The sequence below is a fragment of the Arvicola amphibius genome, chromosome 3 (genome assembly GCF_903992535.2).
Source record: "Arvicola amphibius chromosome 3, mArvAmp1.2, whole genome shotgun sequence".
Lineage (NCBI taxonomy): Eukaryota > Metazoa > Chordata > Mammalia > Rodentia > Cricetidae > Arvicola > Arvicola amphibius.
In genome coordinates this window covers 125262141-125288910 of record NC_052049.1, presented here as the reverse complement: position 1 = coordinate 125288910, position 26770 = coordinate 125262141, and the positions used below count along the sequence as shown (strand labels likewise).

Below are 26770 nucleotides of genomic sequence, written 5' to 3'. Positions count from 1 at the left end.
CCCCTGGAAAACACCTCTCTCCAGCCTCCTTACGAGCCAAGGAGTGGTCCTAGGAGGAGCAGCAAGGCTCGATCACAGGGCTGCTAATCTAAGCATTTATTGCACAAGATGCTTGTTTTGGGATGGGGAGGTGGAAATGAGCAGTTCCCAAAGCTTTCCACAACATGACTCAGTTTGGTGGAGGCTGAAGCACCAGCAAAAGGGACCTCACTTGAAAGGGAGAAAAGGTAAGCTTCAGGCGGTTGTCACGAAGGGACAAGTGACCAGTAGGGTCTCGCTGCTCCAGGAGATTACAACTAGATGGAGAAAAGGAGAGGCCATAAGGACCGACAAGGGCAGGGCTCCCACCGCGACCTCTCTCATTCCCACTTACAGGATGGCCTCCTGAATGGGCAAAGACGTGTATAGCCAGCAGTCCACATGGCTGCCATGGGCCTCATACAGCCTTAGAACCAGTGTGCGGTGTTGATGGCTCTTCTCAGCCTGTGAAAGGAAAGCAGGGCAGTAGGCAACCAAGAACCTGTGCCTCCCAGGAACCTCCCAGACTATCCTGCCCTTGCCTGCTTGATAGTCTCCAATACAACTGCGGGTGAAGATACAGAAAAGGCACTCCAGGTGGTGGCAGGCGCTGGGCCTGGAGCTGGCAGGGCCAGCAGAGGAAAGTTGAGGTTGTAGGCAGCATGGATAACACCAGCTTCTTGGAAGGAACCTGGGGAATGACCAGAACAAAACACATGTGACCGCTGGGAGCTCCCCACCGTGCCTCTGGAGGAGATATAGGGCTAGGCTGCCTCAGTTTACCACAGTGCCTGCTGGAGGTTCAGGAAAGGGCAGAGAAGTGTCAAGAGCAACAGAAGAAGGGCCCCATCTCCCTGGTACTTACCCTTGTGTGGCATCAAGGCATAGGTGAATTCATGGCGCCCCATATCAGCAGTAACATCTGGGGCCTTAGGTGCACGCAACCTGGAGTGGGAGATATGGGAGGACTGAAGTTTCAGCACAGGAAGCCCTAGCACCTATGCCAGCCCTGCGCCCGACAGGCCCTGCACTCACAGTGAGAGGCTGAGGACGTTGCCCCGCACTGATGCTCCGTACTTGCAGTTGTTGAGCAGGGCCAGCCCAAAGTCACACTCAGACAGATCTATCCAGCGCTGGGCCCACACCTGAAGGGCAGACCCAAGCACATAGGTGGCTCTACCCCAAAGCTCTTTGCAGTTGGAGCCCATGGTTGTGTCCTAGCTGACTCTCAAGGAAGCTTTGGGCATGCCATCCCACCTGTGCCTGCTTCCTCATCTGTGAAATGGCAACAGTGGCCATGGCATCAAACCAAAGTAAAGCATTTAGCAGATGCCTGGCCCATGTGAAAACCACGGGTGTCAGGCGTTTTTCCTCCTCTTGCTCACAAACCACAACACTAGTCTCTCCTCAGTCAAGAGTGAGTAAAAGCCCCCCCACCCCGATTCCCCATGTCAGACCTCGTATCGAGCCCAGTCCCAAGAGGTGTTATAGTGGGTAGGCCTCTGAAGGTGCCCAAACTGGATCTCATAGGTAGCCTGGGGGCTCCGTATGCGAGCAGGGAACTCCACCTTCAGGAACTTGTGGGCCTCATGCCAATGCACCTGGGAGAGGGATGGAGGGTGGGGACAAGAGAAGGGCATCCAGCCTCCTCAGCAGCCCCTTCTGGGAAAGATGGCTACTATCCTGCCCCTCTACCTCAGTGTGGAAGCGGACATAGGGGCAACCAATGTCCAGCACAACTTCCTGGCTGAGCCGACTGCTGGGGCTGATCTGCAGCAGGAACCAGGCACTGCCCCGAAGGCCACCTTCAGTGCCTACTGCCAGGGTCCCTGCCTGGCCCCGCACAGGCTTCCTGTGGGATGAAGATGGGGATACTAAGCCAGAGCAGCTTGTATCCACAACCACAACCACCCCCAGGAGCTTCCCAGAGTGTACCGTGTCTCTAGGTGATAGTCCATGACATCCCATGCATCCCAGTACAACGGCACATCATCAAACAGCACAAACTGGTTCCCCAGGGCACCCTCTGCAATGGCCTCCCTGGAAGGACAAAGGGTCACTATAACCTTGCTCTCTCTGGGTATACTTGGTGGGGATGGCTAGCCCAGCCTTCCCTGCCCCGTGCATGAGTCCCAGCCTAGAGGCACTGTTTGGACAGTGTGGTGGTGAGGGGACAAGAGAAGAGGGCAGAGCTTGGGATCTATCTGCCATGCATGGGGTTAAGAACAAAGAAGGGTTGGCACCTGCCAGAAGCCACCAGGACCAGGGAAGTAAGGCAGCCAGTTGGATCCAGTCTCACCCGGATGATGCCATTGTCCAGAGTCACAGAACCATCAGTCTTGGGTGGGAAAGTCCTTGGGCTGAGTTAGCTGTGTTCCCCACCTCCAGTCCAACCCTCTTAAAGCTGTACATTACCCTAGTACCTTGTTCAAGACCAAGGAGCATCCCAGAGTAGGCCCCACCCCATTGGGGGCTGCTAGGACTTACCTCCTGCACCACAAACACAGGCTGCTGGGGCAGCAGGGGCTGCAGTGAGGTGGGAGCAGGAGCATAGCCAACACTAGGCACTGTCACCAGGGCTGGGGACAAGGCCTGGGCATCAGTGTAATCATTCTGACCTTCTGGAGACCTCACACAGGTTAAGGATAGGTTGAGTAGGATAGAATGTAGCTACTTCTCTCTAGACTGGGGTAGCCCAAAATAGAGATCCCTTGGGGAGTATCCCTGCCATGCTGCCTAGCTTTGGTTCCTCCAGCTACAGGACCAGCCTTCCCCTCCAGCTCATACCTAGGCTGTGAGCCCCACCAGGCTTGGGCAATGCCAACACTTCAGTGCGCTTCCAGGGCAACGTGTTGACAATAAGGAGGCCCTCAGGACCTGGCTCCCCAGCACACAAGGCCGCGGCTGCAGTACTGAGCAGTGTGTTGCCATGGGAACGGATGTCTGAGAAGAGACGGGGTTTGATCATGGGTGGGCAGTGTTTCCACTTGGCCTTGGGTGGAGAGCAGCAGGACCACTACAGATTCAGGCCAGCCTCACCTTCATAGTAGCTCATGGCATCTTCTGCCACCAGCTGAATGCAGCTTCCAGTCAGCACATCATGGAACTGGTTGAGCAGTAGGAGCCTGTGGGGAACCAAAGGCAGAGACAGAAAAGGCTGAGAAGGGCGGCCAATGGGGGGTGACAAGTTAGGTGAGCAGCAGGAAGGGACACCTGACTGACCTCCAGAGGTGCTCCAGCTGGGCAGCTGGGTATAGGAACTGGGCACTGCGGGCTAGGGCCAGGCTGCTCAGCAGCTCCACATCATGAAGGATTTGCTCACATTCCCGGTTCCCCTTCTTGAGCTGTGCCCAGGGCGGGAGAGTCAGGTTGGAGTCTGCTGTGACCCAGGACACCTTCCAAAGCTCTCTTTTGCTCAGAACCCTTGACAGCCGCCCAAGGTCACTTGGACATAGTCTCTCATAGGAAACTAACCTCAAGTGGCCTTCCACCAGAACCATCATCCATAGAGGCCCTGTCCCACCTCCTGCCTGTGTGCAGGATTTATCCAGCATTGTGACTTTTTCGAGCTTCTACTTGGAAAGGAGACCACTAAGTTCCTCCTCTGTCCCTCCCCACCCTTCCCCCACAGTCCGACCCGGACCAAGGCCCCCTGTTTGCTAGGCTGGTAGCCTGGCCCTGACCTGGGCGTGAGTAGTGTAGGTGCCATTGTGCAGTTCCAGGAAGAGTTCCCCAACCCACGTGCACAGCTGTCCCGAATCTCTCTCCAGTGCTGTGAAGAGCTGTTCAGGAGACGACAGCTGCACCCTGAGGAAGACCACAAGCCTGGGCTCCCACTTGGAGTCCTATAGTTTGCCCTTGGTCTATGGTGCAGACCAGAGGGGCCAGAGAAGACCCCCATAGACAGTGCTGCATTCTGGTGGGGTTAAGAACTTCCCTCCACCCTATCCCCAGAGTGGAAGTTTAGAAGATTGGTGGGCCAGGGCTTGAGAGACACAAGGTCCAGGGGAGGGGTTCACAATAAACAAAAGAGCAGACTCAAGGCAAGGGCTTAAGGGTAGGGCTACAAGAAGGTGGCTTCAGAGCCAAGGGCTGATGTTGGTTCAGGCCTAACCTGGGCAGCCCATCAGCATTGCTCAACCGCTTTAAGCGGTCCAGCATGGTCTGTGTGGGGCCACCACCCCCATCCCCGAAGCCAAAGAGGAAGCCACTGTGGTTGGTCCGCCCCTTGTCCCGGTTGTTGGTCACGGTCTTCAGCACCTAGATGGGTAGGGACAGGTCAGCCTAGGCCAGGATACCCAGCCCTCTCTGAATCCACAACATTACAGAGCCCCTCACCTCCTCCACAGTGCCCTGCATTCCGTATGAGTCTCCAGGTGGGAAATGGACCAGCACTTGGGAGCCATCCAGCCCCTCCCAGATGAAGGTATGATGCTGCCGGCAGAAACAGGCAGGAGAAGCCAGAGTCAGGTCTGAGGCAGCATGGGCCATCCACATCCATGTTAGCTGTAATCCAGGCAGAGGCCTACCACAGCCTGGATAGGGTTTTGGGAGTCTGTCCAGGCCCCCTCAAGAGACTGGAAAGGGGTGAATGGGTCACGTGGGATCCAAACCCTGCGACCCTGATTCCTGGGGCTTGCTTACTGGGAAGGAGTTGACCAAGTTCCAGCTCAGTTTCTGTGTCAGAAAGCGCTTGATGCCACAGCCACGCATGATTTGGGGGAGCTGTGCCGAGTATCCAAATGTGTCTGGCAGCCAGAACTGCAGGGAGAAGGCTCTGAGCTCTCGGTGGAGCCACCTCAACCTCAGCCCTCTGTACCGTGGGCCAGGTCCCAGTGGTCCCTGTGTATAGCCTGGTGTGGCAGCTCCCCAGCCTACCTCAGAGCACACCTTCCCAAACTCTTGCAGAAAGAAGTTCTGGCCCTGCAGGAACTGCCTCACCATGGATTCTCCACTGGGAAGGTTCCCATCCTGACAAGGGGGGGAGGGGGCACAGCAAGAGAGCTGGTGTTAGCAGCAGACTGAACACAGTAGGAGCTTGGGCCAACTTCACTCAGTCATCACGGTGCAAGGGGTGCTCTAACACAGAGTTATGACCCCAGAGGAGTCCGTCCTGCTCATTTCATGCTCAGCTAACTAGCCGCTAGAGGACGGTGCTAGGAATGGGCACTTACCATTTCTACCCATGTGCCCCCCACAGGCACAAACTGTCCACGGCAGGCGAACTCCTGGAGCCGAGCATGCAGGCCAGGGTAGTGGTTCTTCACCCACTGGAGCTGTTGTGCCTATGGGGAACATGGGATAGGAGCTGGGCCCGGAGTCAAAAGCACCCTATTCATGGTCCAGCAGCTGCTGGTCTTGTGGGTATCTGAGAGTGAAGAACACTCATGGCCTCTGAAGTCCCCAGACCGTAGGGAACTTCAGGCCCACCCAGCATGCTCCACACTGTTGCCCTCTGACCTGAGAGCAGACAAAGACGAACTCAGGGTCCTGCTCCATGAGCTTTACAGCTGTTGACCAGCTCCGGGCACATTTCCGCACAGTCTCCTTGAAGGGCCAAAGCCAGGCTAGAGACAGAGGGGGCCAGAGTTGAGAGACAATGAGGCTCCTGTTCTTCACAGTTCTCCAGCTCACCCCCTCTCTTCCCACCTACAAATCTTTTCAGATCCAGCCTAAGGTTCCAGAGGGTCAGCCTAGCCCTCTTCTCATCCATGTCTACCCTGCTAACCCTTATGGAATCCCTCCTGCAAGGTAGGAGAGGGTGGGAAGACCAACTGAGAGAACTGCCGGGACACAGGCTCCAGGCCATAGAAGAACATTAAGGCTCAGATTCCCCAGAGGCAGAGGTACCAGAACACAGCACAGGACCATCTATCTGTACAAGCTGTGCTATGGGAGGTACCTCCAGTGCCTCCTGACCTCTAGGCCTCAGGTCCAACCTCACTAGCCCAGGACACCACATGGTGGCTCAGCAGACAGAGCCCTTGTTGCATGTTCAGAAATCTTAGCTGAATCAGAATCAATATAGCAAGGATCTTGTTAAAAACATGCATTTCAGGTTGTGATGGCTCACACCTGTAACCCAGAATTCAGGAGGCTGAGGCAGGAGGACTGCTATGAAAACCTGCCAATGCTACATAGCAAAAACCCGAACTTAAGCACAGTAACAATAGGCAAACAAACAAAAACCCAAAGATCTCAGAGATATTACAAACTCATCAGTTCAAAGCTGAACACTTGACCCTTCCTGGAAACACCCCCTGTGCTTGGGGGGGTCCCTGTCCCAATTAATTCCATTTTTCTCATTCTCACTAATTCAAACAAAGTTTGCTTATGAAACCCCTCTGGACTTCCTAATCCAGCTAGGGCCTCTTCTGGCCCCAAGTTTCATAAACAACATCACCATGCCTGGCTACCCTGGGGTCATCATTCTCCACAAACTATCCAGTGTCTGTCACAAGGCCTCTCGAGGCCTGCATTTTTGTTGGAAGAATAAGTATGTCATAGTTGGCAGAGTCCGTGAGCCAATATCCCTGACTCATTATGAATACGAGGAAAAATAAGGTCCAAAGAGGGCAAAAACTTACCAAGAATTATGTGTTTGCAGGCACATCCAGGGCTTAAAGGGCACACCTGATACCCAACAACCTACCTGTATCAATATGGCAGTGCCCCATGGCATGAATGGTATGTTGGCTTTCACCTCCATGTTGGCCAAAGAACTTGGAGGCCAGGGCCTTGGCTGTTGAGTAGGTCTCAGGCTTGGCAGGGTCACACACATTCACCATCTGATTGGCTGTGTACAGGGCCTGGAAGCTGCGCTGGTTGTCTTCCCCGAGGCCCTGAGGCAGGGTTCTGGACTGTAATGCCTTCTCAAGCACTACTACAGAACTAGGCTCCAGTGGGTCTCACAGGGGGTCTCAGCAAAACTCCCCCACTTCTAGTCCTTTATCACTCCAATCAATACCATTCTTGCCCTGTTTACCCAGGAAAACTCTGCTCTGACTCTGGATTCCCAGTGATCCCACCCAAGAAACCATCTGGCTGGAGCAGGGCTCGAGATGAGGGGCGGGAGGTTACAGTACCTTGGCCATGCCCAGTAGCAGCTCCAGGTCCACCAGGAGCTTGTGGACATCACGATGGAACACAGCCAGCTCAGCCTGGCTCAGTCGGAACATCTTCTCAGGGTCAGGGGCTGCAATCATGCTCCCTTTCCCAGCCCCCAGAAGCCCATTACAGGCCACTTCTATGTAGAGGGTCAAGCTATAAATGTAGAGAAGCAGTTTCAGGACAATGGACTGGCAGAGGATTCTGGGAGCTTGAGAAGAGGGCAAGGAGGAGGCATTCAGTTGACTCCTTCCCATTCACTTCCAGGATTCACTTCCCAGAGGAAGCCATAGGATGTTAGGTGTGTTTGTGGGAGGATCACAGTAGAAATACCAGTTCAAACCCATGTCCTCCTGAGGAGAGTTTCACTATGGGCAGAGAGGATCGGCTAACTTTGAATTCCTACAAGCTAACTGCTATTTAGCTTTATATATCTGAAGTTGTCTGTGCAAAGTATTCTTGGTCTCAGAATCCTCAGTGCACAGTTAACAAGTCTGGCTCTTCCAAGGCTGACTTTCAGCCCCAAGCTCCACCAGCCAGCATAGGACAGCTGTTCCTGGAAGCAGACCCGGGTGGAAGAACGCTCTGCTGGAGGGAAGACTTTCTGACTCTTCCCCAGACCCTCCCTCCTAAGTCAGGTGATTCTCATATGGAGTTCTCAGTACAAAGATTCTTCCAGAATCTTCAGCAGTTTCATAATTCTATGAATACCTCTCTCCTCCCTTGTTGTCAAGAGCACTTTACCATGGTCCCAGGGTTTGAACGTATCTGAAACAGTGTACAGTTAAATATAAAATTCGAAAATGTAATCATGCATGCCAGCACGTGGGAAGCAAGTGGCATGTAGATCTCTGTGATTTCAAAGCCAATCTGGTCTACATAGTGAGTGCCAGGACAGCCAGGGCTACCCAGGGGGACCCTGTCTCAAACAAAACAAAACAAAAAACAAACAAACCAATAATGTCTTAGCTTTTGTCGGAATCATAGCTGCCCCCTCAATATGAAAAAAAATGGACTATAATAGGTCTGAGTGCAAAATCCCAAAGATGTAATTCTCAATTAGACAAAGGAGTTTCGCTGAAAGAAATCTTGAGAATATGAATGCTGAGATGTGAAGAATGGTCATCCCTGGGTGGAAGGATAACAGAAGTGATTCGTTTCTTGATGTTCTTTTATATTTATCATAAGAAAGAAAATATTAAGATTTAATTTATGTATCTATGTCTGTGTAAATGAAAGCCACATGCATATAGGCACCCTCAGAATTTAACTGGAGTTACAGGCAGTTATGAGCTGCCCGTATGAGTGCTGAGAACCAAACTCAGGTCCTCTAGAAGAGCAGTAAGTGCTTTTAACTGTTGAGCCATCTCTCTAGCCCTACACAGTAAATATTTTTATAGTCATGAGGAAAAAAATCAAGCTTCCTATAACCAAAGGGTAGATGTGCTAGGATGATGGAGGACTCACATTGGTTAATAAAGAAACTGCCTTGGCTTTTTGGTAGGGCAGGATTTAGGTGGGTGGAGTAGACAGAACAGGATGCTGGGAGTGAGGCAGACGCCTCGAGCAGTCGTCATGCCTCTCCTCTCTGAGACAGATGTGATGGAGCCAGCCACCAGGTCAGACATGCTGAATCTTTCCCAGTAAGACACCACTCATGGTGTTACACCGATTATTAGAAATGGGTTAAGCAAGAGGTGAGATTAGATAATAAGAGGGTGAAACTAAGGGGCCAGGCAGTGTTTAAATGAATACAATTTGTGTGTTGTTATTTTGGGTGTAAAGCTAGCCGTGTGGGAGCCGGGCGGGAATGCAGCCCACCACTCCCAACGCTACACTAGGAGGTACTTCTGAGGTCACTCTGGCCTACTCCTCGCAGCCTATCAGGCCCCTGGGACGTGCTCACCTCCGAGGGTCTCCTTCTCCCAGCTTATCAGTTAGGACATAACTGGTCTTTTCACCCTCTTTGGTCAAACCCTGGTAAAGAAAAGAAAGGCAGGGCCTGAGGACTTTGGAAAATTCAAAGGAAGTGAAAAGCTGAAGGAGGCCAGGCTCTGCCGTGGAGTTGCTGAACCCCGAATCTTCTCTACCAGGAAAGGCTAGGATAAACTAATCAGGGACACCTGGTAGTGAGCGCTCCGCCTACTGGTGACCAGCAGATGGTCTAATGGGAAGGATCCTGGGCAAGGGTTAGGAGGACTGGAGTGGGTTCTGAAGGCCTCTCTCGCGTGAATATATAAAAGGGACATTCCATGGAATGAGCCAGATATGGTGATACAGGTCTATAATTCTAGCTACTTGGGAGGTGGATGGGGAAGGATAACAAGGTCAAGCCTACAAGCACAGAAACTCAGCAAGACCCTTTTTCAAATTAAATGGTGAGGGAGAGGGAGGGGTGGATTAATATAGTAAGAAGACTTGTGTCTAGCACTTATGAGGTCCTGGGTTCAGCTAACTAAAAAAAAAAAAAAAAAAAAAAAAAAAAGCTCAAGAAGTTTGAGACAGATTGCTCATCTCTGGTGTTCAATGAGTTGGGTCCCAGATGTTCCCAGGTGTTTAGACAGTGAAGGGAGGAAAGTTGGGTAGGGTCCTGCTTTCTTTTAGGACATTCCCACCCCAGATACTGGAATTTGGAATGGAAGTTGTATGAACCATAGACGAAACCTCTTAGTTTCTATATCTATAAATGGACATAAAGTCCTATCATATAGGATTACAAAGACTAAACCTGGCATGGCATTTAACATACAGAAGCAGTTATATATCTGGGAAATGAGATGTGGAGATAAGAGATACATTACTCATGGGAAGATAATTTAATGCCTTACTTTATACTATTCTAGAATGACCTGAAGTTTCTCCAATAAGTATGTATTAAATACAATAAAAATAGCTTATGAAAACTGGGGCTTCATAACATTGGCATTCAAATGGCAATCCCCTCAGTCCTGAACTCATGAAACCACTCTGGAGGCCCGGTAATTCAAATATGGCTTCTACAAAAACCAGGGCTAATCTGTGGTTGTGTCTGGTTCTGGGGGTGGGGGTGGGGGTACCTCACCTGGACAGGTTCCCCATCACGCCAGACAAGGCTTTCTCCATCACTTTCCCAGCAAAGATGAACTTCCTGACCCACCCACGCTTCTGGGATGACCAGTTCTACCCGGAACCAGCAGGTCCACCATCTGTAAGAGAGTTATTGTGATGGACCTAGGAATGGAAACCCTGTTTTGATGTAGTTCCTTGAATTAAATGTCAGCAGGGCCTGAAGACTTTCTCCATGCATCTGCAACATCACAAGCTTTGAGCCACAAGAACAGAGAAATGAGTGGAGATAAAAAAGCAAACACACTAAAGGATAAAGATGCTGCTCCCAGCAGAGGGCGCTACGCTCTGCCACATAGCAGTCTAGGGACAAAGACAATGAGGCGTGGCCTTTGGTGGTGAGGACTTAGAGGGGCAGGGCTTCCCCAAGCTGGGTGTTACCCACGTGGGTCCGAAGCTGTCGCCGACCTGCGCAGGGCTGAAGTCCTGCTGCACCGCCTCCTCGTAGGGAAGTCTCTCCGGCGTTAGGAAGCTGGAAAGTGTTACCGGGCACCTGTCCCCGAAGAGCCTGGGCGGGAAGAGCCAATGGGCGCGTGCCTGAAGCCGCCCCCTTTCCACCCGTGAGCCAGCCGACCGGTCGGAAACGCTCTCTCAGCCTAACGCCTTGAGGACTACCTGGCAGCTCAGCAACACATACCACCCTCTGCTCACTGCTCCCCAGCTCCTGCCTTGTCCGCGGCGGACACTTTCTTCCGCGGCCCGGGGGGCCACAAGCCTGGGTTTCCCTCCGGAAGGGAAGGAAAGAACGCGCACATGCGGTTTGCAGCTACGCCGAAACAGGGGCCACACCTGCCGCGGAGGTTACAGTCTGTGAAGTAGATCGGGGACACGAACTTCTCCACCCGCTCAAAAGTGGTACGCCAATGCTTCAAAAACGGGGCTACCGCCATGGCGATGCGCCCACTTCTCTCCCCGGAAGATCCTTGGTGCTGCCGGGTCGCTGCACCGCCTGGAACCAAAGGTTCCGGCATTCGACCAGCACCTTTCCTGGCCCGAGCAGCTTTTCTTGGGACACCAGCAGCTTTTGCAAGATGCTGACTTTGGGGAGCTATCCTGGTAAAAACCGGAAGCTGCGCCTTCGCGGTTCTCTTCTCATCCCAGCTGTCAGACAGCTGGGTAAATTATCCTTAAATAAAATGGTAAGTTTGAGCTGGTTATGTGGTTCGGTAAGGAGTGCTTGCCTAGCATGCACGAAGTCTTGGGTTCGTGGAGGCGGGAGTGTAAATTGAAGGATATCCATGGCGACATAGGGATTTGAGAACAGCTTGGGCTATGTAAGACTTTGAAGAGCGTGGAACCTCTGGAAGGTCCTGGAAAAAAATTAGGCCCTGATGCGGGATTCCCCAAATCGAGTTAATTTGCTTCCCTGTGGCTTCACTTACGGGAGCATTAATATCTGCAAAATATGAAAAGGAGGCTGCCTCGGGTATGTGGTCAACCTATTCGGCAGTGTATTAAGAATAGGGGAAAGGGCCTTTTACATACATTATATACATCACTGTTGTCCACCACCAAAATGTCTGGAATTTTGATGCAGCAGGTCAACAAGTGCAAGAAGTTTTAATGCCAAAAGCCGACCTCCAGCTTTAACGTTTGCCAGAGTATCTGTAAAACCGCTAGAAGAAAACATAGAGGATCAGTATAACTAGCCTGTTTTAATGGAAATAACTGGGTTTGCATTTCAAATTCAGGTTATTTAGAAAAAAACGAACAAGATCTGGGCGTGGTTGGCGCACGCTTTTAATCCCAGCACTGGGCGGGGAGCAGGGCAACAGAGGCAGAGGGATCTCTGTGAGTTCAAAGCCAGTCTGGTCTACAAAGCGAGTTCCAGGATGGCCAGGACTGTACAGAGAAGCCGTCTCGGAAAAACAACAAAAAACACGGCCGTCCAAATGTCATTTAAAGATAACTTTCTGCTTTGTGAAAGCTTGACCAAAGTTACATGTTTTATTAGTCCCAAGAACTTTCTCTCCTGAAACGGACCTAAAATCCTATCCTGACCTGCAGGAAGGTGTTGTACACAGTAAGACTAACAGAAAACTCTACTCAGACCCATTTCCTGCCAGGCCAGCACTGTCTTGAGGGAGCAGAGGAAGGGGTGAACTATGGCCAAGGAAATCAGATTCCGTCTTCCTGGCATGCTGCCTCAGCTGTTGTTCTAATGAAAATGCTTTTTCATTAGGCTTTCTGCCACCTTCAAGAGGGACAAAAACATCTGTATTCTAGAACTTGGGAACCCTGGCTACACATGCCCTGTGTCAGACAAATAAAAGAAGCTCACTTTGTATTTTGAAAACTCAGGAGCCATTTTTTTTCATTATGGTAATGTTGAGAATCTAAAAAACGTTGTTACATTTTATGGGGAGGGGGAGAGGTCGAGGACTGACGACCACACAGTCCCTCCTTCTACCACGTGGGGCCCAGGTACCAGTGATTTTTTTTTTTAACTGGAAAATAACATGATACCCAATTCTAACTATGAGGGCTAGGAAGTCCAGTCAATCATATTTGAAGATCCTTAATGTTCAACTTATGTAACTTAAAAAGTGGGGTCTAGACAGATGGGTGAAGGTACTAACAGCACAGATTAATACACTTATAGTCAAGCCCGACAACCTGAGTTTGATCCCTAGAACTGACTTCAAGTTGTTCTAACTTCCATACTTGCACCTTGGTGCGTATGCACACACATACAAGTGTACACACAAAATTTTTTTTAAAAATTTCATTTTTTTGAGACAGGGTCTCTCTGTAGCCCTGGCTCTCCTGAAATTATGTAGTCCAGGCTGGTCCTGAACTAACAGAGACCTGTTTGTTTGCTTCTGCCTCTGAGTGCTAAGATTAAAAGCCTGTTGCTACCCTTTTAAAAACGTTTGATCATTGAAGTTGCTAAGCAAAATATCAAATTCATTCCCTTCCAACTTTTTTCAACTAGACACTTGACATTTACTTTGGTTTGGTATCTTGAGTTGTTGCCTCATTCCCAGTAAGGAAAATTAAAACTCTGAAAGTAAAAGCAAAAAACCCTGGCTGTGCCTGTGTATGAGTGCACAGGAATGTAGGCACCGAGGGCACTTGTGGAGGTCAAAGGACCATTTTGAGAGTCAGCCTGCCCCTTCCATCGTGGGATCCAGAGATCAAACTCAGGTTATCAGGCCATGTGACAAGCACATTCACCTATGGAGCCATCCTCTGATACATGCTGATTTGACAAATTTAAGTACCTATTTATTTAAAGCAAAATCCTATTTGTAACCTAAAAAAGAAACTAAAGCCAATCTCTACAGTAGCTCTTTGGTGAGGACAAGGGACTTGGGTTACTTATTTCCTTAAGAACCAAGCTTTATTTACATTTAAAAAAAAAGAAAAAGAAAAAGGGAAAAAAAGAAGAAAAATTGGAGGGGGAGACAAGTTTTACACAAAAGTACTACAATGGTATCTCCCTTTGGTAAAAAGTGTAATAAATGTCTTGTACATCTCTTTATAGGTACTAAATCTGGAGCCACATAGTACTATGGTACACAAGAAGCTAGAGCACTTATGCTAGCACATCAAAGCATATTTCCTTTAATAAAAAATTGACAGTATGTACATTATTTACAGAAAAAGAAAATCCAAGTTAAAATTGTGTGTGAGTGTGTGTGTGTATGTGTGTGAGTGGGTAAAGCTGGTGGATGGCACTAGGGTAGACTAGTAAAGAAGCAGGTACAAAACAGTCCCACAGGAGCTAAAAAGGAGGACTGACTGGAATTTGTTGAGGCTGAGAACCAGAAGAGGGAGGAAGGTGGGCTGCAAGGACTCAGAAATGAAATCCACAAGGTATCAATCCCAAAGCCAAACAGCAGATCTCAGATAAACTCTAACAGGGGATCTTAGATGTGCTCAAGTCAGGGTGTCATCAAATGCAGTCTCCCCGCCACCTTTTGGGGGTAGGGGGAGGAGCAGTGACCGTCAGTTATAGTCCTTCTGTTTCGTAAATGCGCCTTCATCCATCCAAAGAGTAACAGCATCTGGTTGTTCATCTAACGTCAGGTCACAGGTCACAGGTTTGAGCTCTGCTGGTGTGTGCAAGCAAGCTGCCTGTCTCTGTGCTTGCATGGACTTCACTCCCTGCTGGGCAGGCTAGAACCCTTGGGGAAAGTGCCAGTTCCAGCTTTCTAAGATATCTGTCCACATTTCTTGTGTATATCCTGCTTGGTGCCAGGTTGCACTGGTGGCTTGAAAGGCATCTTCCTTGATTCTTCGGTGTGTGCATACATATGCACACAGATACACGCACACACACAGACACGCCCCTCTGAGCTACCTGCACTGGCTCTGGAGTTAAGGGCCTTTAAATACTGTGCCGTATTTGACACGATACTTGTTAATGCTCACGAAGTGCAGAGTCTCTGTGTCACAGGTGGTGGTGCAGGGCACCAGGCCCTCTAGCCCCTCACCCATGAGCCACTTGCTGGTCTCTGCTGCCATTTCACGAGGCACATGCTCCTTGGTCCATTTATCTACCCAGGCCTGAAACCGCTGATGCAGACGCTTGCTTACACGTTCATGGGACTAAAATAAAAAAGAGAGAGAAAAGATAAAATAGGCAAGCAAACCTTTCAAACACAAAAGCCAGTTATTTGTTTGTTTGTTTATTTATTTATTTATTTATTTATTTGAGAGACTCACACAATGTAGTGCTCCTCAAACTCAAGGTCTGCCTGCTCATGCCTCCTGGGTGTTGGGATTGAAGAAAAAAATGCCACCACCCCTGGCTAAATTTATTACTTTATGTGTACAGCGGGCAATTCTACCTGTATGTATGTGCATTGCAATCTATGTGCCTGGTGTTTGAGAAGTCAAGAGAGCACTGGATCCCCTGGAAATGGAGTTACAGACAGTTGTGAGCTGCCATATGGGTGCTGGGAATTGAACCTGGCTCCTATAGATGAACAGCCAGTGTTCTTAACCACTGAGCGATCTCTCCAGACCCACCTGTAGAATGCTATCTTTAAAACAAAAAATAAAGTAAGGTAGGTTGGCAAAATACCTCAGTGGGTAAAGGTACCTGACACTAAGCATAATGGCTTGTACTCCATCCCTGCACCCATACAGAGGAAATAGACAGCTACAGCTCATCCTATGACTTCCACACTCACATAAACATGAATGAACACATAAAATAAATGTAAACAAAGGGGTCCTAGTATATCTGAAACAAAATCTGAAGCGTGACCCATTGAGACGAATGTGCCTTCGCCTCCCCTCACAACTGCACAATGTCTCCTTTCTCTATAGCTCTCAACCTGACCCACGGTTTCTATTTTCGCTAGTATGCCAATGCCTTCCCTTCTTCCCAGCCTTGCATCTTACATTTCTGTTGCAAAGAAAACACTTCTCCCTTAACTCTACAACTTGTTACTTAGGTCTCAAGTATCCTGGTCTTGAGAAGCCACAACGGAAATCCCACATGTCGGTTCCTTTGACTTCCTTTTTTTTAATTTAGTATACAGTATTCTGTCTGCTTGTATGCCTGCAGGCCAGAAGAGGACACCAGACCCCATTACAGATGGTTGTGAGCCACCATGTGGTTGCTGGGAATTGAACTCAGGACCTCTGGAAGAGCAGGCAATGCTCTTAACCACTGAGCCATCTCTCCAGCCCTCCTTTGACTTTTTATTTCCTTCATAATGCACAGAAACACTACTCACTTGCCCTAGTTTGTGGCTGTATCTGCTGTAACACATGCTACATAAAAAGTGAGACAGCCTTTGAAAACAGGGTCCACACAAACAAAAGATGAGAAACTCTGAAATGTAAACACTGGGAAATGCTTTTTTAGAAAGTAACACCAGGTGTTTAACAAGCTCTTATAGGTTAAACTACAGGCAAAACTGAAGCCTTCACCCCACACAGCCATCCTTCCAAACAACATTTCTTTAGACATCTAAGAGAAACTTATGAATGACTCAGGGCACTAGCACAGCACAGCACAGCACCAGCAGCTCTTCTCCCCAGGGGCTGAAAAGATTTCAACACTTTTGACACATCTTGAGGGTTTCAGGTCTGAGAACCCAAAGATGTTCTAAGTATGTGTGGGAAGCAGGTATTTGAGGACCATGCCAAGACCTTTTACTGGGAAGTGTTCCTCCATGAACTACAGATCCCCAGCATTTCTATTCGTTAAGCCATGAAGTCTGTGGTTCTATTACAAGATCCTAAACAAACACATCTGCTTACATAAGGACTGTTCCAGAAACAGGCTTTTATAATAAGGAAATATATCACACCAGTGCAGTAGGACTGGGGACAATGTAGGGAAATCCCAACCACCAGTTCTCACCTGATGAGCTCTGAGTAAAGCGGTCCTCCGGTACATGTAGTCCTCTGACTTGATCACATACACCATTTTATAGGAGTTCAGCTTGAACCTACACTCCAGTTTATCCAGGCTCTCTACATTCTCCATGGCTTCTGCTGTTTCCTTCTTTCCCTTCTTTCTCCTGTTGCTCTCGACCACGCTGACACTTTCGGATACGCCGCAAATTTCTACAAAGCAGAAAGCCCTTCAGGTTGAGAAACCATCTCTATACAGATCTCCATGACGCCTAGCAAATGCTCTTTCCTTGTGTGCCTCACGATTACTTACTATAATTTTAGCTACACATACATAAAAATGTGCAATGGTCTATATCCTATCTCAATAATTTATTTATATTTTATGTGCACTGGTGCTCTTGCCTACACATATCTGTGTGAGAGTGTCAGATCCTAGAGTTATATGCAGTTGTGAGCTGCCATGTGGGTGCTGGGAATTGAACCCAGGTCCTCTGGAAGAGTAGTCAGTGCCCTTAACTGCCGAGCCATCTCTCTAGCCCTCACCTCCATCATTTTAGTGTGTCTTGTGATGAAATGGGAATTACCCATAAAGCCCTTTTGTGTATTGAAGGAAAAAATTATTCTTGAAAAGTACTTGAGCAATTACCGGACTTACAAATGAAAGACAACAGAATAAAAACTTAGCCTTGGGAACATGCAAGATATTTTCTCAAAAGTGCACATTACATCAAGAAAAACAACGTGGTATTTATTGTCAATGACAAGACTGGAACTTTTGAATAAAACAGAGCTTTGGGTAAAGTGACAATAACTACCATAAGCTCCATGGCTTCCTGGTAACTGAAAGTTGTCTGTGATAAAAGCACTGGCAGAAACAAAGGTGACTTTTAGAGGGATAATGTAAAACACATTGATATTTATTTAGCATACTTAGTAGAGTTAATGCCTCCCAAATAATTAATCATCTATGAAAACAATTTACTCAAGGTACAAGACCACTGTGTTTGCTAATGTCCCATAAAGCTCATCGACACCGCATATTACCATTTGCAAAGTCAAGCTTTTTTAAAAACTACTAGCATATGTGTGTACAAAAATGCTTGTACATATGTGTGAGTAGCAGAGGACGAGGTTTGGGTAATCTGCTCTCCTTCCACCATGGATTCTCAGTAGGAATTCAGATCTATCAAGCATGCTCAACAAGCATTTTTCTACCATATGGTCCACCCACTTGGAAAATACTTGTCAAAGAACAGGACCCACCACAGTCCAAAAAGCCTGAAAATAGTCTACAGCTCTATATACAAGTGAGGCTATAATTTATTTATATTAAAAAAGGTTTGCAAAATATAAAACATCACTGTAAACTTTGTTTTAAATTAGCTTTGCAGTAAGATCATTTAGGAAAACATAGTGGGACTTCATATCTTGCTTTTATGTTTGTTTAAGACAGTGTCTGGCTTCTAAGAATGATGTCACTTCTGATCTTCCTGTGTAAGTGCTGGAATTCAGTTATACACCACCATGCCTGCTTTATATAGCCTTGGGGCCAAACTCAGAGCTCTATGCCTCTAAGCATTGGCTGGGTTTTTGTTTGTTTTGTTTTTCAAGAAAGGGTTTCTCTGTAACTTTGGAGACTGTCCCGAAACTCATTCTGTAGACCAAGCTGGCCTCAAACTCATAGAGATCTGCCTGCCTCTCTCCCAAGAGCTGGGATTAAAGGCATGAGCAGCCACCACCACCCAGCTCATCTTTCAGTTTTTTTTTTTTTGTTTTGTTTTGTTTTGTTTTGTTTTTCGAGACAGGGTTTCTCTGTGGCTTTGGAGCCTGTCCTGGAACTAGCTCTTGTAGACCAGGCTGGTCTCGAACTCACAGAGATCCGCCTGCCTCTGCCTCCCGAGTGCTGGGATTAAAGGCGTGCGCCACCACCGCCCGGCTCATCTTTCAGTTTTAATGAGCACAATGGATAAAAGTGTTTTGGGAACTCAAGCCCTAAGAATGCACAAAGGCTCCAAAGGCAAGAGGTCAGGCTGGTGAGCTGGCTTAGCACTGGTTGGAAGTCACATCAGATGGCATTCAATCCCTGGGGCACACATGGTGGAAGTAAAGAACCAACTCACACAAGTTAACCGTCCTTTGCTTCCACAGGTGCTCTACGATATATGTACAAACCAGATCATGCCTACCTCCTCAGCTGGAGACCAATCACTGCCAACTAAAATCTGGCTCTTGAGACTAAATCCATCAATATTTGCTTTGTATTTTAAATTAGAGAAATAAACTAAATTTATTCTTTTGTATTTTTGCCTATATTATATACTTAGAAAAAATTATCTAGTACGTTATGAAGTTCATAATTAATGGAACACTGCTCACTATAATGTTTATCTAAATCACTTGGTGAGTTTTAAACTTCAAGAGAAAAATGAACAATTTGTGTTCAGTTCAAATATTAATTTCAGATGGAAATATAAACCAGTAGCTATAGTTAGAAGAAAAGGCTTGAATTAATTGCTCTTTAGTGAAAAAAGCTAGTAAGTTACAGGGAAGATGAAGTTGGACCCTTGTTAACTGATTTAAATTTGCTGTTTGATCACTAATCAGTTTTTTTTAATGTCTTTATTATGTAATTCTTTAAAAAAAATTTCCTGAGATAAAGTCTCACTATATTGCCAAGACTGAAACTCAGGGTCTTCCCGCCTCTGCTCCTAGAATACTATATACATATGCCATAAGACCCAGACTCAAGAGGTGAAGTAACCAACTTTAAAATTACTGTCATGGGGGCTGGAGAGATGGCTCAGAGGTTAAAAACCATGCCTGCTCTTCCAAAGGTCCCTGAGTTCAATTCCCAGCAACCACATGGTGGCTCACAACCATCTGTAATGGGGTCTTGGTGCCACCTTCTCCTTCTGGCCTGCAGCATACACACAGACAGAATATTGTATACATAATAAATAAATATATTTTAAAATAAAATTAAAAAATAAAATTACTGTCATGGGCCAGTGTGGGGGCTCACACCTTTAATCCCACTACTCCAGAGATAGAGGCAGGCAGATCTCTGCAGGTTCCAGGCCAGTCTGGTCTAAACAAGTTCCAGGCCAGCCAAGGCTACATGGTGAGACCCGGTCTCAAAATAAATTAAATAAAACTAAAAAATAAAGGCTAAAGAAATGGCTCAGCAGTTAAGAGCACTTGCTGCTCTTCCAGAGGTCCTGAGTTCAATGGAACTCAGCATTTATGGCAACCAGGGGAATCTGACATCTCTGGCTTCTGTGATTACCTGCACTCATGTGAAAATACACTATACACATAATTAAAAGTAAAAATCTGTAAAATTGCTGTTCTACATATCCATTTTCTCTTTTAAATTAGATTTAAATTAAAATGGCTGCACATTTATGATTTAATGTTATGTGATTCTTATATTTGTGAATGAAAACTATTTTGCCTTTAAATGTTAGATAAATTATATTAAGTAAAATTTCTACCAACTATTTCCATTTCCTAACCAGATTAAAGGAAAACAAACTTTTAAAACATTTAAAAATGAAAAAGCTGTGTATATGAGGGTCTTGATCCCATGTATGTATGTACGTACGTATGTATGTTATGTATACGCACCATATGAGTACCAGGTGCCTGAGGTCAAAAGAAGACATTCTCTGGAACTCGAGTTATAGATGGTTGTAAACCACCATGTAAATGCTGGGAACTGAACCCAGGTAGTCTGTAAGAACAAATGCTTGTAACCACTGAGCCACCTTTCTAGCCCCTGGGAAACAATTTTTATTGTCAAGTGTTTGAAAACTGTGGTGCACACCTTTAATCCAAGCACTTAGAGAGAGACAAAGGTAGTGAGTTTCAGAAAACTATATAATGAGACCCTGTCTGAAAACAACAAAAACCAACCAAATAAATCTTAAAATGTGACATGATAAGATGATACAGAGTTGATCTCCAGATCAACTGAGAAATGCTTGGCAACTGTTCAAAGCCGGCTATGCGGACCACTGAATGGAGAAACTGGGAAACCCTTTTCTCTACGTGCTCACTGAGATGAAGCCAGTCATCCGTGAATACAATGTTTAGGAATTTGAGGGTTTGGGCTTCTTGTCTTTTTTTTTTTTTTTTTTTTTGAGGGTTTCACTGTGTAGACCTGCCTGTCCTGGAACTTGTTCTGTAGACCAGACTAACCTTGAAATCAGAGATTCACCTGCCTCTGCCTCCTAAGTGCTGGGATTAAAGGCATGAACCATCATGCCTGGCTCTAAAATAGAGATTTTGCTCTCAGTTTTAAGAGAAAATAATGGGTATGATGTCCTTGTCAACTTGACTAATCTGGGATGAACTAAAACCTAAAACATGGAAGATATATGCGAGACTTCTGCTTAGAGCGGAAAGATCTACTTCTATCCCGGGATCTCTGAGGTGGGAAGACACCTCTTTAATCCAGATCTTTTGAACTGGAAGCTCCATCACTGATCTGGGCCACACCTTCTGATGGAGACCTATATGAGATGAAAAGGAAGCTTTTACTCCTTGCCTGATTTCTATCACTTTGCTATCAAGTATATTCCTTCACTGGGATTAGAGCCTACTTCTTTGAAATTCTGGCTTACACTGAAGACAGCTGAGACACTCAGCCTTGTGGACCAAAGAACTACTGAATTCTTGGACCTTCCATTCACAGCCAGCTACTGTTGAATTAGCTGGACCACAGCCCGATAGCAATTCTAATAAATCCCCTTTCTAAATACATTCATTCTCTAAGTTCTGTTTCCCTAGAGAATCCTGATTTATACCGAAGGATTGTATGGTATAGCCCAGGCTAGTCTTGAAATCCCAGCAATCCTTGTGCCAGAACTTTTCAATTCCATGATCACGGGTATAAACCACATAACTGGCTCATCTATCCAATTTCTACTTCTAAAATAGTTTTTTAAAATCGGAGGATTAGCATTAAACTTGCCTGTACATGGGGAAAAATTTAAAGTTCTAAACATAAAAGAATTACACAGCGGCTACAAGAGATTTGGAGGCCCTTTCTATCATCCCCAAACTACAAAAGTGTTTCAATGAATCTAAAATGTTTATTCTTTCTGTCTGGAATTTGGTACATGCCATGAAGACAGTCTCTATTTTTTTCCCCCTCAAGGCGAAAGACAAGGTATGTATGTATCCTTGGCTGTCTTGGAATTTGCTCTACAGACCAAACTCGCCTCAAACCCAGAGATCTGCCTGCCTCCTGCCTCTCCTGGTGCTGGGGATCAATGGTGTGCCTACATGTCAACCTCAATAAAAAGTCTAATGAGCTTCTCTGGGAGGCAGAGCTCCAAACACAGTGATGGTTTGGAGGTACTATAGGACTTGTCCTATGTGACTCTGTTAGAGATGACTCTTAGAAGCTTTTTCCTTTTGTTGATTCTGCTCTGTATTTTCTTGTGACAACTGGAACTCTGAGTATGGCTGCATGCTGAGTCCTCTGTTAGTAAATCACTGATCCCATGGACACACACTCTACCTGATAGAGTGAGGACCACAGGTTCTCCAGTGTTCTCACCTCTTGAATGTTGGAGATTTTACAGGTAAGCCAGCAAATGCTCTAATACCATCCTCAGCAGACATAACAGATGAACAATTTAGGAAAACAAGACTCTAAAGCTGCCCTCCATCTGCCCCCCTCCATGCTGTGAACAGTGATGTAGCACCACCAGAGGTGACTCTACGGACTTACCTTGGGAGAAATACTGGTTTCTGTGCCAGATGTTCTCGAAGTTCAGGAGATGTAGTATCAGAACTCATGTATCGCTCCACGTAGTCTGACCAACGCTAGGAAGACAAATTTAAGAGAAAGATCATAAAAACAGCTACATGAGTCTAATCCTGCCACAAACTGTCCAAAGACTACAGATTTCGAGAACAAAATAGCCTAGTGTGATAGTATACAAAAGTAATTCTAGCACCTGGGAGACTAGCACAGGAGGGACTGCAAACTTGAGGTCAATGAGGGCCAAAGGGGGGAGGGGTCACTCAGATTATAGCTCAGTGGTAAAGAGTTTGCCTTTGAACCCCAGAACTGTGAAAATAAAAAGTAACCCCCTTTTCCCCTAAAGAACATGCTTATTACTTATTATTGAAATAGATACTTAAACACTATTAGCCAATAAGATAGTACATTTGAGATAGTTACCAAAAATAAATTTGTAGAAACTACAAAACAGTGTCATTGATACTTTCCACACTAATAATTGGAATACTGGCACCTCTTGAAAAAGTAAAGTCCTGGCAAACATAAGCGAAATGGTCTCTTCTTATTCTCCCAAACATCATCTATGTGGCCTGGCCCCTACTTATATTACCATTGCAGACCAATGATAATATATTCCCTCAGTTAATATATTCCCTCAGTTAAAAATTACTGGGCTCACCAGGCAGTAGCGGTGCACACCTTTAATCTCAATACTTGGGGGCAGAGGCAGGTAGATCTCTGAGTTTGAGGTCAGACTATGATGTAGGTGTGTCTTCTATGTATCTGATGATTTCATTGGTTAATTAATAAAGAAACTGCTTGACCTCATAGGTTAGAACATAGGTGGGTGGAGTAGACAGAACAGGAAGAAGGAAGTGAGGTAGATGGCTCAGACAATTGCCCTGCCTCTGTTCTCTGAACCAGATGCGATGAAGCCAGCCACCAGGCCAGACATGCTGAATCTTTCCGGGTAAGATACCATTCATGGTGTTACATAGATTATTAGATATGGGTTAGTCAAGATGTGAGTAAGAGGCAGAAAATGGGCCAGGCAGTGTTTAAAAGAATACAATTTGTGTGATGTTATTTCGGGGTATAAGCTAGCCGGTGGCCGGGAGCTGGGCAGGATGAAAAGCAGGACTGCCCGCAGCTACACACTACAAGACTAGTCTACAGAGCAAGTTCCAGGAAAGCCAGGAGTACACAGAGAGACCCCTCTCTCAAAAATAAGTAAAAATTAAATCAAAAGTAAATCCTAATCAAATAATCACAGAAACCCTACGGAGCCTACGGCTCCCAATAATTCAGAGCAACTAGGCAAGCCTCTATGTGAGATGTACTTGTCCATACCTCTGCTTCCACAGGGGTCACTCTGAATTCTCCTCTTCTGTGTCCCAAAAGCTCAATGGTCAGTTGAACCTGGCCTTGACTTTGAAATGAACATAGCTGAAAACAGAAGAAGACCGTAAGACATAAAACAAAAATTTCCAAGGCTATAAACCTAGACTGTTCATACTGTAGGTGGAAAGGCATTACAAATGATAAAATTTGGTCCAAAGAAAAAGATGAGGATATTGAAAAGCTGCTGATATATCTGCAATGCTTAAGGGCTCCAGGAAGAGTAAGGAAGAGTCACAAAGATTTAGAGCCAGAAGACCAAGACCATCTGTTTTTGAGATAGTGTCCTTTAGACATGAACAGGGAAGCCACATCCACGAAATTCAAAAATAGGGTTACCTACACAAGACCTACATGACCTGAGCTGATATTCCAATGTGGAAGGGAAACTTCACAAAGGCCCACCATTAGATGAAGAGCTACAGGTGTCACTGGCTGCTGAGAGAGGGAGAACCTATTTTTCTCTAGTGACAAGCCCCGATAAGTCACCCCAGGTGTCAGTCCTAAGATTATGTACATATGAACAACGCCAAGTGAACTCCGTGGGCTGCATACATATATGACAGTGAAAATTAAAGTAAGAGGCCATGAATCTGAGAGCAAGTGGGAAGGGAACACAGGAGAAAATTGGACGGGGAAAAGAAAGGGGTGGACATGGTGTAAACATGGTATTCATGCAAGAAATTTACAAACATTAAAAAGAAAAAGAAATTAAAAAGAATATTTCTGTTGGGCTAGCAGGACAATGGTCCATTGATTTTTGACACATAAACATTTCCAAAAAATATTTACAAAGCATTGTCATTTTTTAAAGCTGAGACTAAGGAAGCCTTGTTTTTTGTTATTTTACTATTTTGTTTTGTTTAAATGCATGTAAAAGAAACTGGGACAGTCAGCTCAGTTGGTAAGTGCTTGGTGCCAAAGAAGCACGGGGATCTGGGTTTGATTCCCAATACTTATGCGCAGAACTCTGGCTCATCATCACAGCACTGGAGAGGACAGCCAGGCACCAAAGAAAAAAATCAGTGAGCGCGAGGCCAATGAGACTCTATAAAAAAGGGAGGGGCACAAAGCCTGTACAGGGACAGCTCCTGATGCGCACAACACACAAACAAACATGTAAGACACGAGTGAGCGAGCGAGTGAATGGCAGGAAAGGATCGCAAGTAGACTGTCCAACGGAGACTTGGTTTTGGAGATCAGCTTCAGTAGCAGCTCCTACCTTAAAGCAGTTCTCATCTGACATAAGTTGCTCTGCTTTCCTCTGGTATGTGATTCCAGAAGGCCTCCTTGATGTCGACTGTTCAGCTGGCCTCCAGTGGCTCCATTATTATTTTCTGCCAAGTAAGGTCAAGTAACCTGCACACAGACCTCATCGCTGACAATGTGCTGGAGCTGGAACAAAGCACAGGCCAGCGGTGGGCGAGGGAAAGCTCTTTTTCCTATACTCTAGTCATTCAACTTAAAGTTTTTTTTTTTTTTTTTTGTTAATTTACAAAGCTAAGCATTATCATGCTCATGGAATATAACCAAGTCAGGATCCCCTGCCTTTTGAACACTCATAAAGAAAACTCACATATATGTAAAGCAGAAACCAAGTCTCAATGGTATGTTTCCATTCATTGTTTCCTAGCAAAGTAAATAAAATGTTACCCAAGTATTTTTTAAAAAAGTTTTGCAGTTACCTGACTTTTGTTTTTGATCGTGACAGGATCTAATGCAGTCTAGGCTGGTTTCATAATTTAGTATATATATAGCTGAGGATAACCTTGAAGTCTTAATCTTCCTGCCTCACCTTCCCCATGTTTGGGGATTATGACATGTACCACCATACCAGGTTCCATAATTTGTATCCCCATCTCCATGTAGTTTTTAAATTATTTACAATTTTGTTTTCACATATATTTCTATCCAATCCACAAATACTTTGGAAAACAGGCTGGAATAGGAAAGATGCCCTATTGTAAGAAATTTTATTTTGTTGTTGTAAATAATAAAATTTTATGAGACTGGAGTGTGGAGAGGTAGCTCAGAACTCTGAAAACAAGATCCATGTGTTTTCGAAAAAAAAAATTTATTTTTATTTATATACATTGAATTTGAGCCTGTGGTGTCAGCTGTATGTGTTTGGGTGGCCTCAGAGGCTGGAAGAGAACACTGGATCCCTGAGGAACAGGACGCTACATGAGGTTGTGAGCCACCATGTGGGTGCTGGGAAGAATAGCAAGAGCTCCAAAATTCTGAGCCCATTATATATGATTCCTAATCCTTGTACAAAACCTGAAACTTAAAAAGTTGCTGTATGGCCAGGTGGTGGTGACACACACCTTTAATCCCAGCATGCGGGAGGCGTGATCTCTGTGAGTTCAGGGCGAGCCTGGTCTACAAGATCTATAGGACGGGCTCCAAAGCTACAGAGAAACCCAGTCCCGAAAAAAAAACAAAAACAAAAACAAAAACAAAACAACAACAAAAAGTTGCTGTATAAGCCATGTGGGGTGGCCCATGTCTTTGATCCAGCACTCAGGAGGCAGAGGTATGGGAGGTATGTGGATCACTTTTGAGTTCAAGACCAGTCTGGTGTACAGAACAGCTAGGGCTCTGTAGAGACCCTTCTCCTCATCCCCTTTCCCCAGGAGCTCACCTAATGAGCAGAGCTGAAACTAGAAGTCAAGTTCCTAACCCAAGGCCAACTTTCTCACCATTGTCAGTTCCACTGGCAGAAGTATAATCCTTAAATTGTGCCTGTTAATTCTTTAATATTTTTTTTAACCCCCAAGGTTGGGTTAAATTAAACCAGAACCATAAAAGGTTACACCCTTTGCCTTAACCGTTTGGGTTGAAAATTGTTAACCTTTCTTTTAACGGGGGATTGCAGAAGGCTTACTAGACCTAGTGACTTATCTTAACGCCCTAGAAAGTTGAACCTTTAATGCCACCCTGTGGGCAAACCCCTGACCATGACACATGTAGGTAAGTTCTTGCTACAACAATGGGCAAACACCCCCACCCCCACTATTTCTGTTTTGATTTTCCTCACTATTCTTACTATGAAATCAAATTCTC

General features: G+C 46.1%; 2 protein-coding genes and 1 long non-coding RNA gene across 3 annotated transcripts in view; 1 reads left to right on the top strand and 2 right to left on the bottom strand.

Annotated features, from left to right (window-relative positions):
* Positions 1–81: 81 nt before the first annotated feature.
* Man2c1 (mannosidase alpha class 2C member 1) lies at positions 82–12962 on the bottom strand. The gene is made up of 26 exons (XM_038323908.2): positions 11020–12962; positions 10616–10738; positions 10187–10310; positions 9032–9102; positions 7104–7281; positions 6671–6860; positions 5479–5585; positions 5193–5303; positions 4897–4989; positions 4663–4779; positions 4357–4452; positions 4133–4278; positions 3702–3825; positions 3241–3362; positions 3058–3143; positions 2806–2961; positions 2506–2597; positions 2262–2356; positions 1954–2058; positions 1714–1870; positions 1476–1619; positions 1054–1163; positions 884–963; positions 561–709; positions 374–483; positions 82–296 (listed from the first exon to the last, which is right to left on the bottom strand). The coding sequence occupies exons 1-26, from the start codon at positions 11199–11201 to the stop codon at positions 170–172; spliced, it is 3195 nt and encodes a 1064-aa protein (XP_038179836.1). The 5' UTR covers positions 11202–12962; the 3' UTR covers positions 82–169.
* LOC119810441 lies at positions 10599–18851 on the top strand. Its single transcript, XR_005284748.2, has 2 exons — positions 10599–11369; positions 18700–18851. It is a non-coding gene; the product is annotated as an uncharacterized LOC119810441 (long non-coding RNA).
* Positions 13772–26770, bottom strand: part of Sin3a (SIN3 transcription regulator family member A) — a 61796-nt gene continuing 48797 nt past the window's right edge. The window contains 7 exon segments of the mRNA XM_038323909.2: positions 13772–14784; positions 16556–16685; positions 16687–16761; positions 22292–22386; positions 23657–23752; positions 24927–24976; positions 24979–25099. Of these exon segments, the coding sequence (XP_038179837.1) occupies positions 14554–14784; positions 16556–16685; positions 16687–16761; positions 22292–22386; positions 23657–23752; positions 24927–24976; positions 24979–25099 (798 nt within the window). The 3' untranslated portion in view covers positions 13772–14553.

What these genes read in the sequence shown, in the direction of transcription:
- Man2c1 (XM_038323908.2), bottom strand. Translation starts at nt 11,201, where the DNA reads ATGCCGGAACCTTTGGTTCCAGGCGGTGCAGCGACCCGGCAGCACCAA. An exon ending in TCGTCTTTGTCTGCTCTCAG is followed by an intron (nt 5,304 to 5,478) that starts GTCAGAGGGCAA and finishes TGTTCCCCATAG; the next exon opens with GCACAACAGCTCCAGTGGGT. An exon ending in AACGTCCTCAGCCTCTCACT is followed by an intron (nt 964 to 1,053) that starts GTGAGTGCAGGG and finishes CTCCCACTCCAG; the next exon opens with GTTGCGTGCACCTAAGGCCC.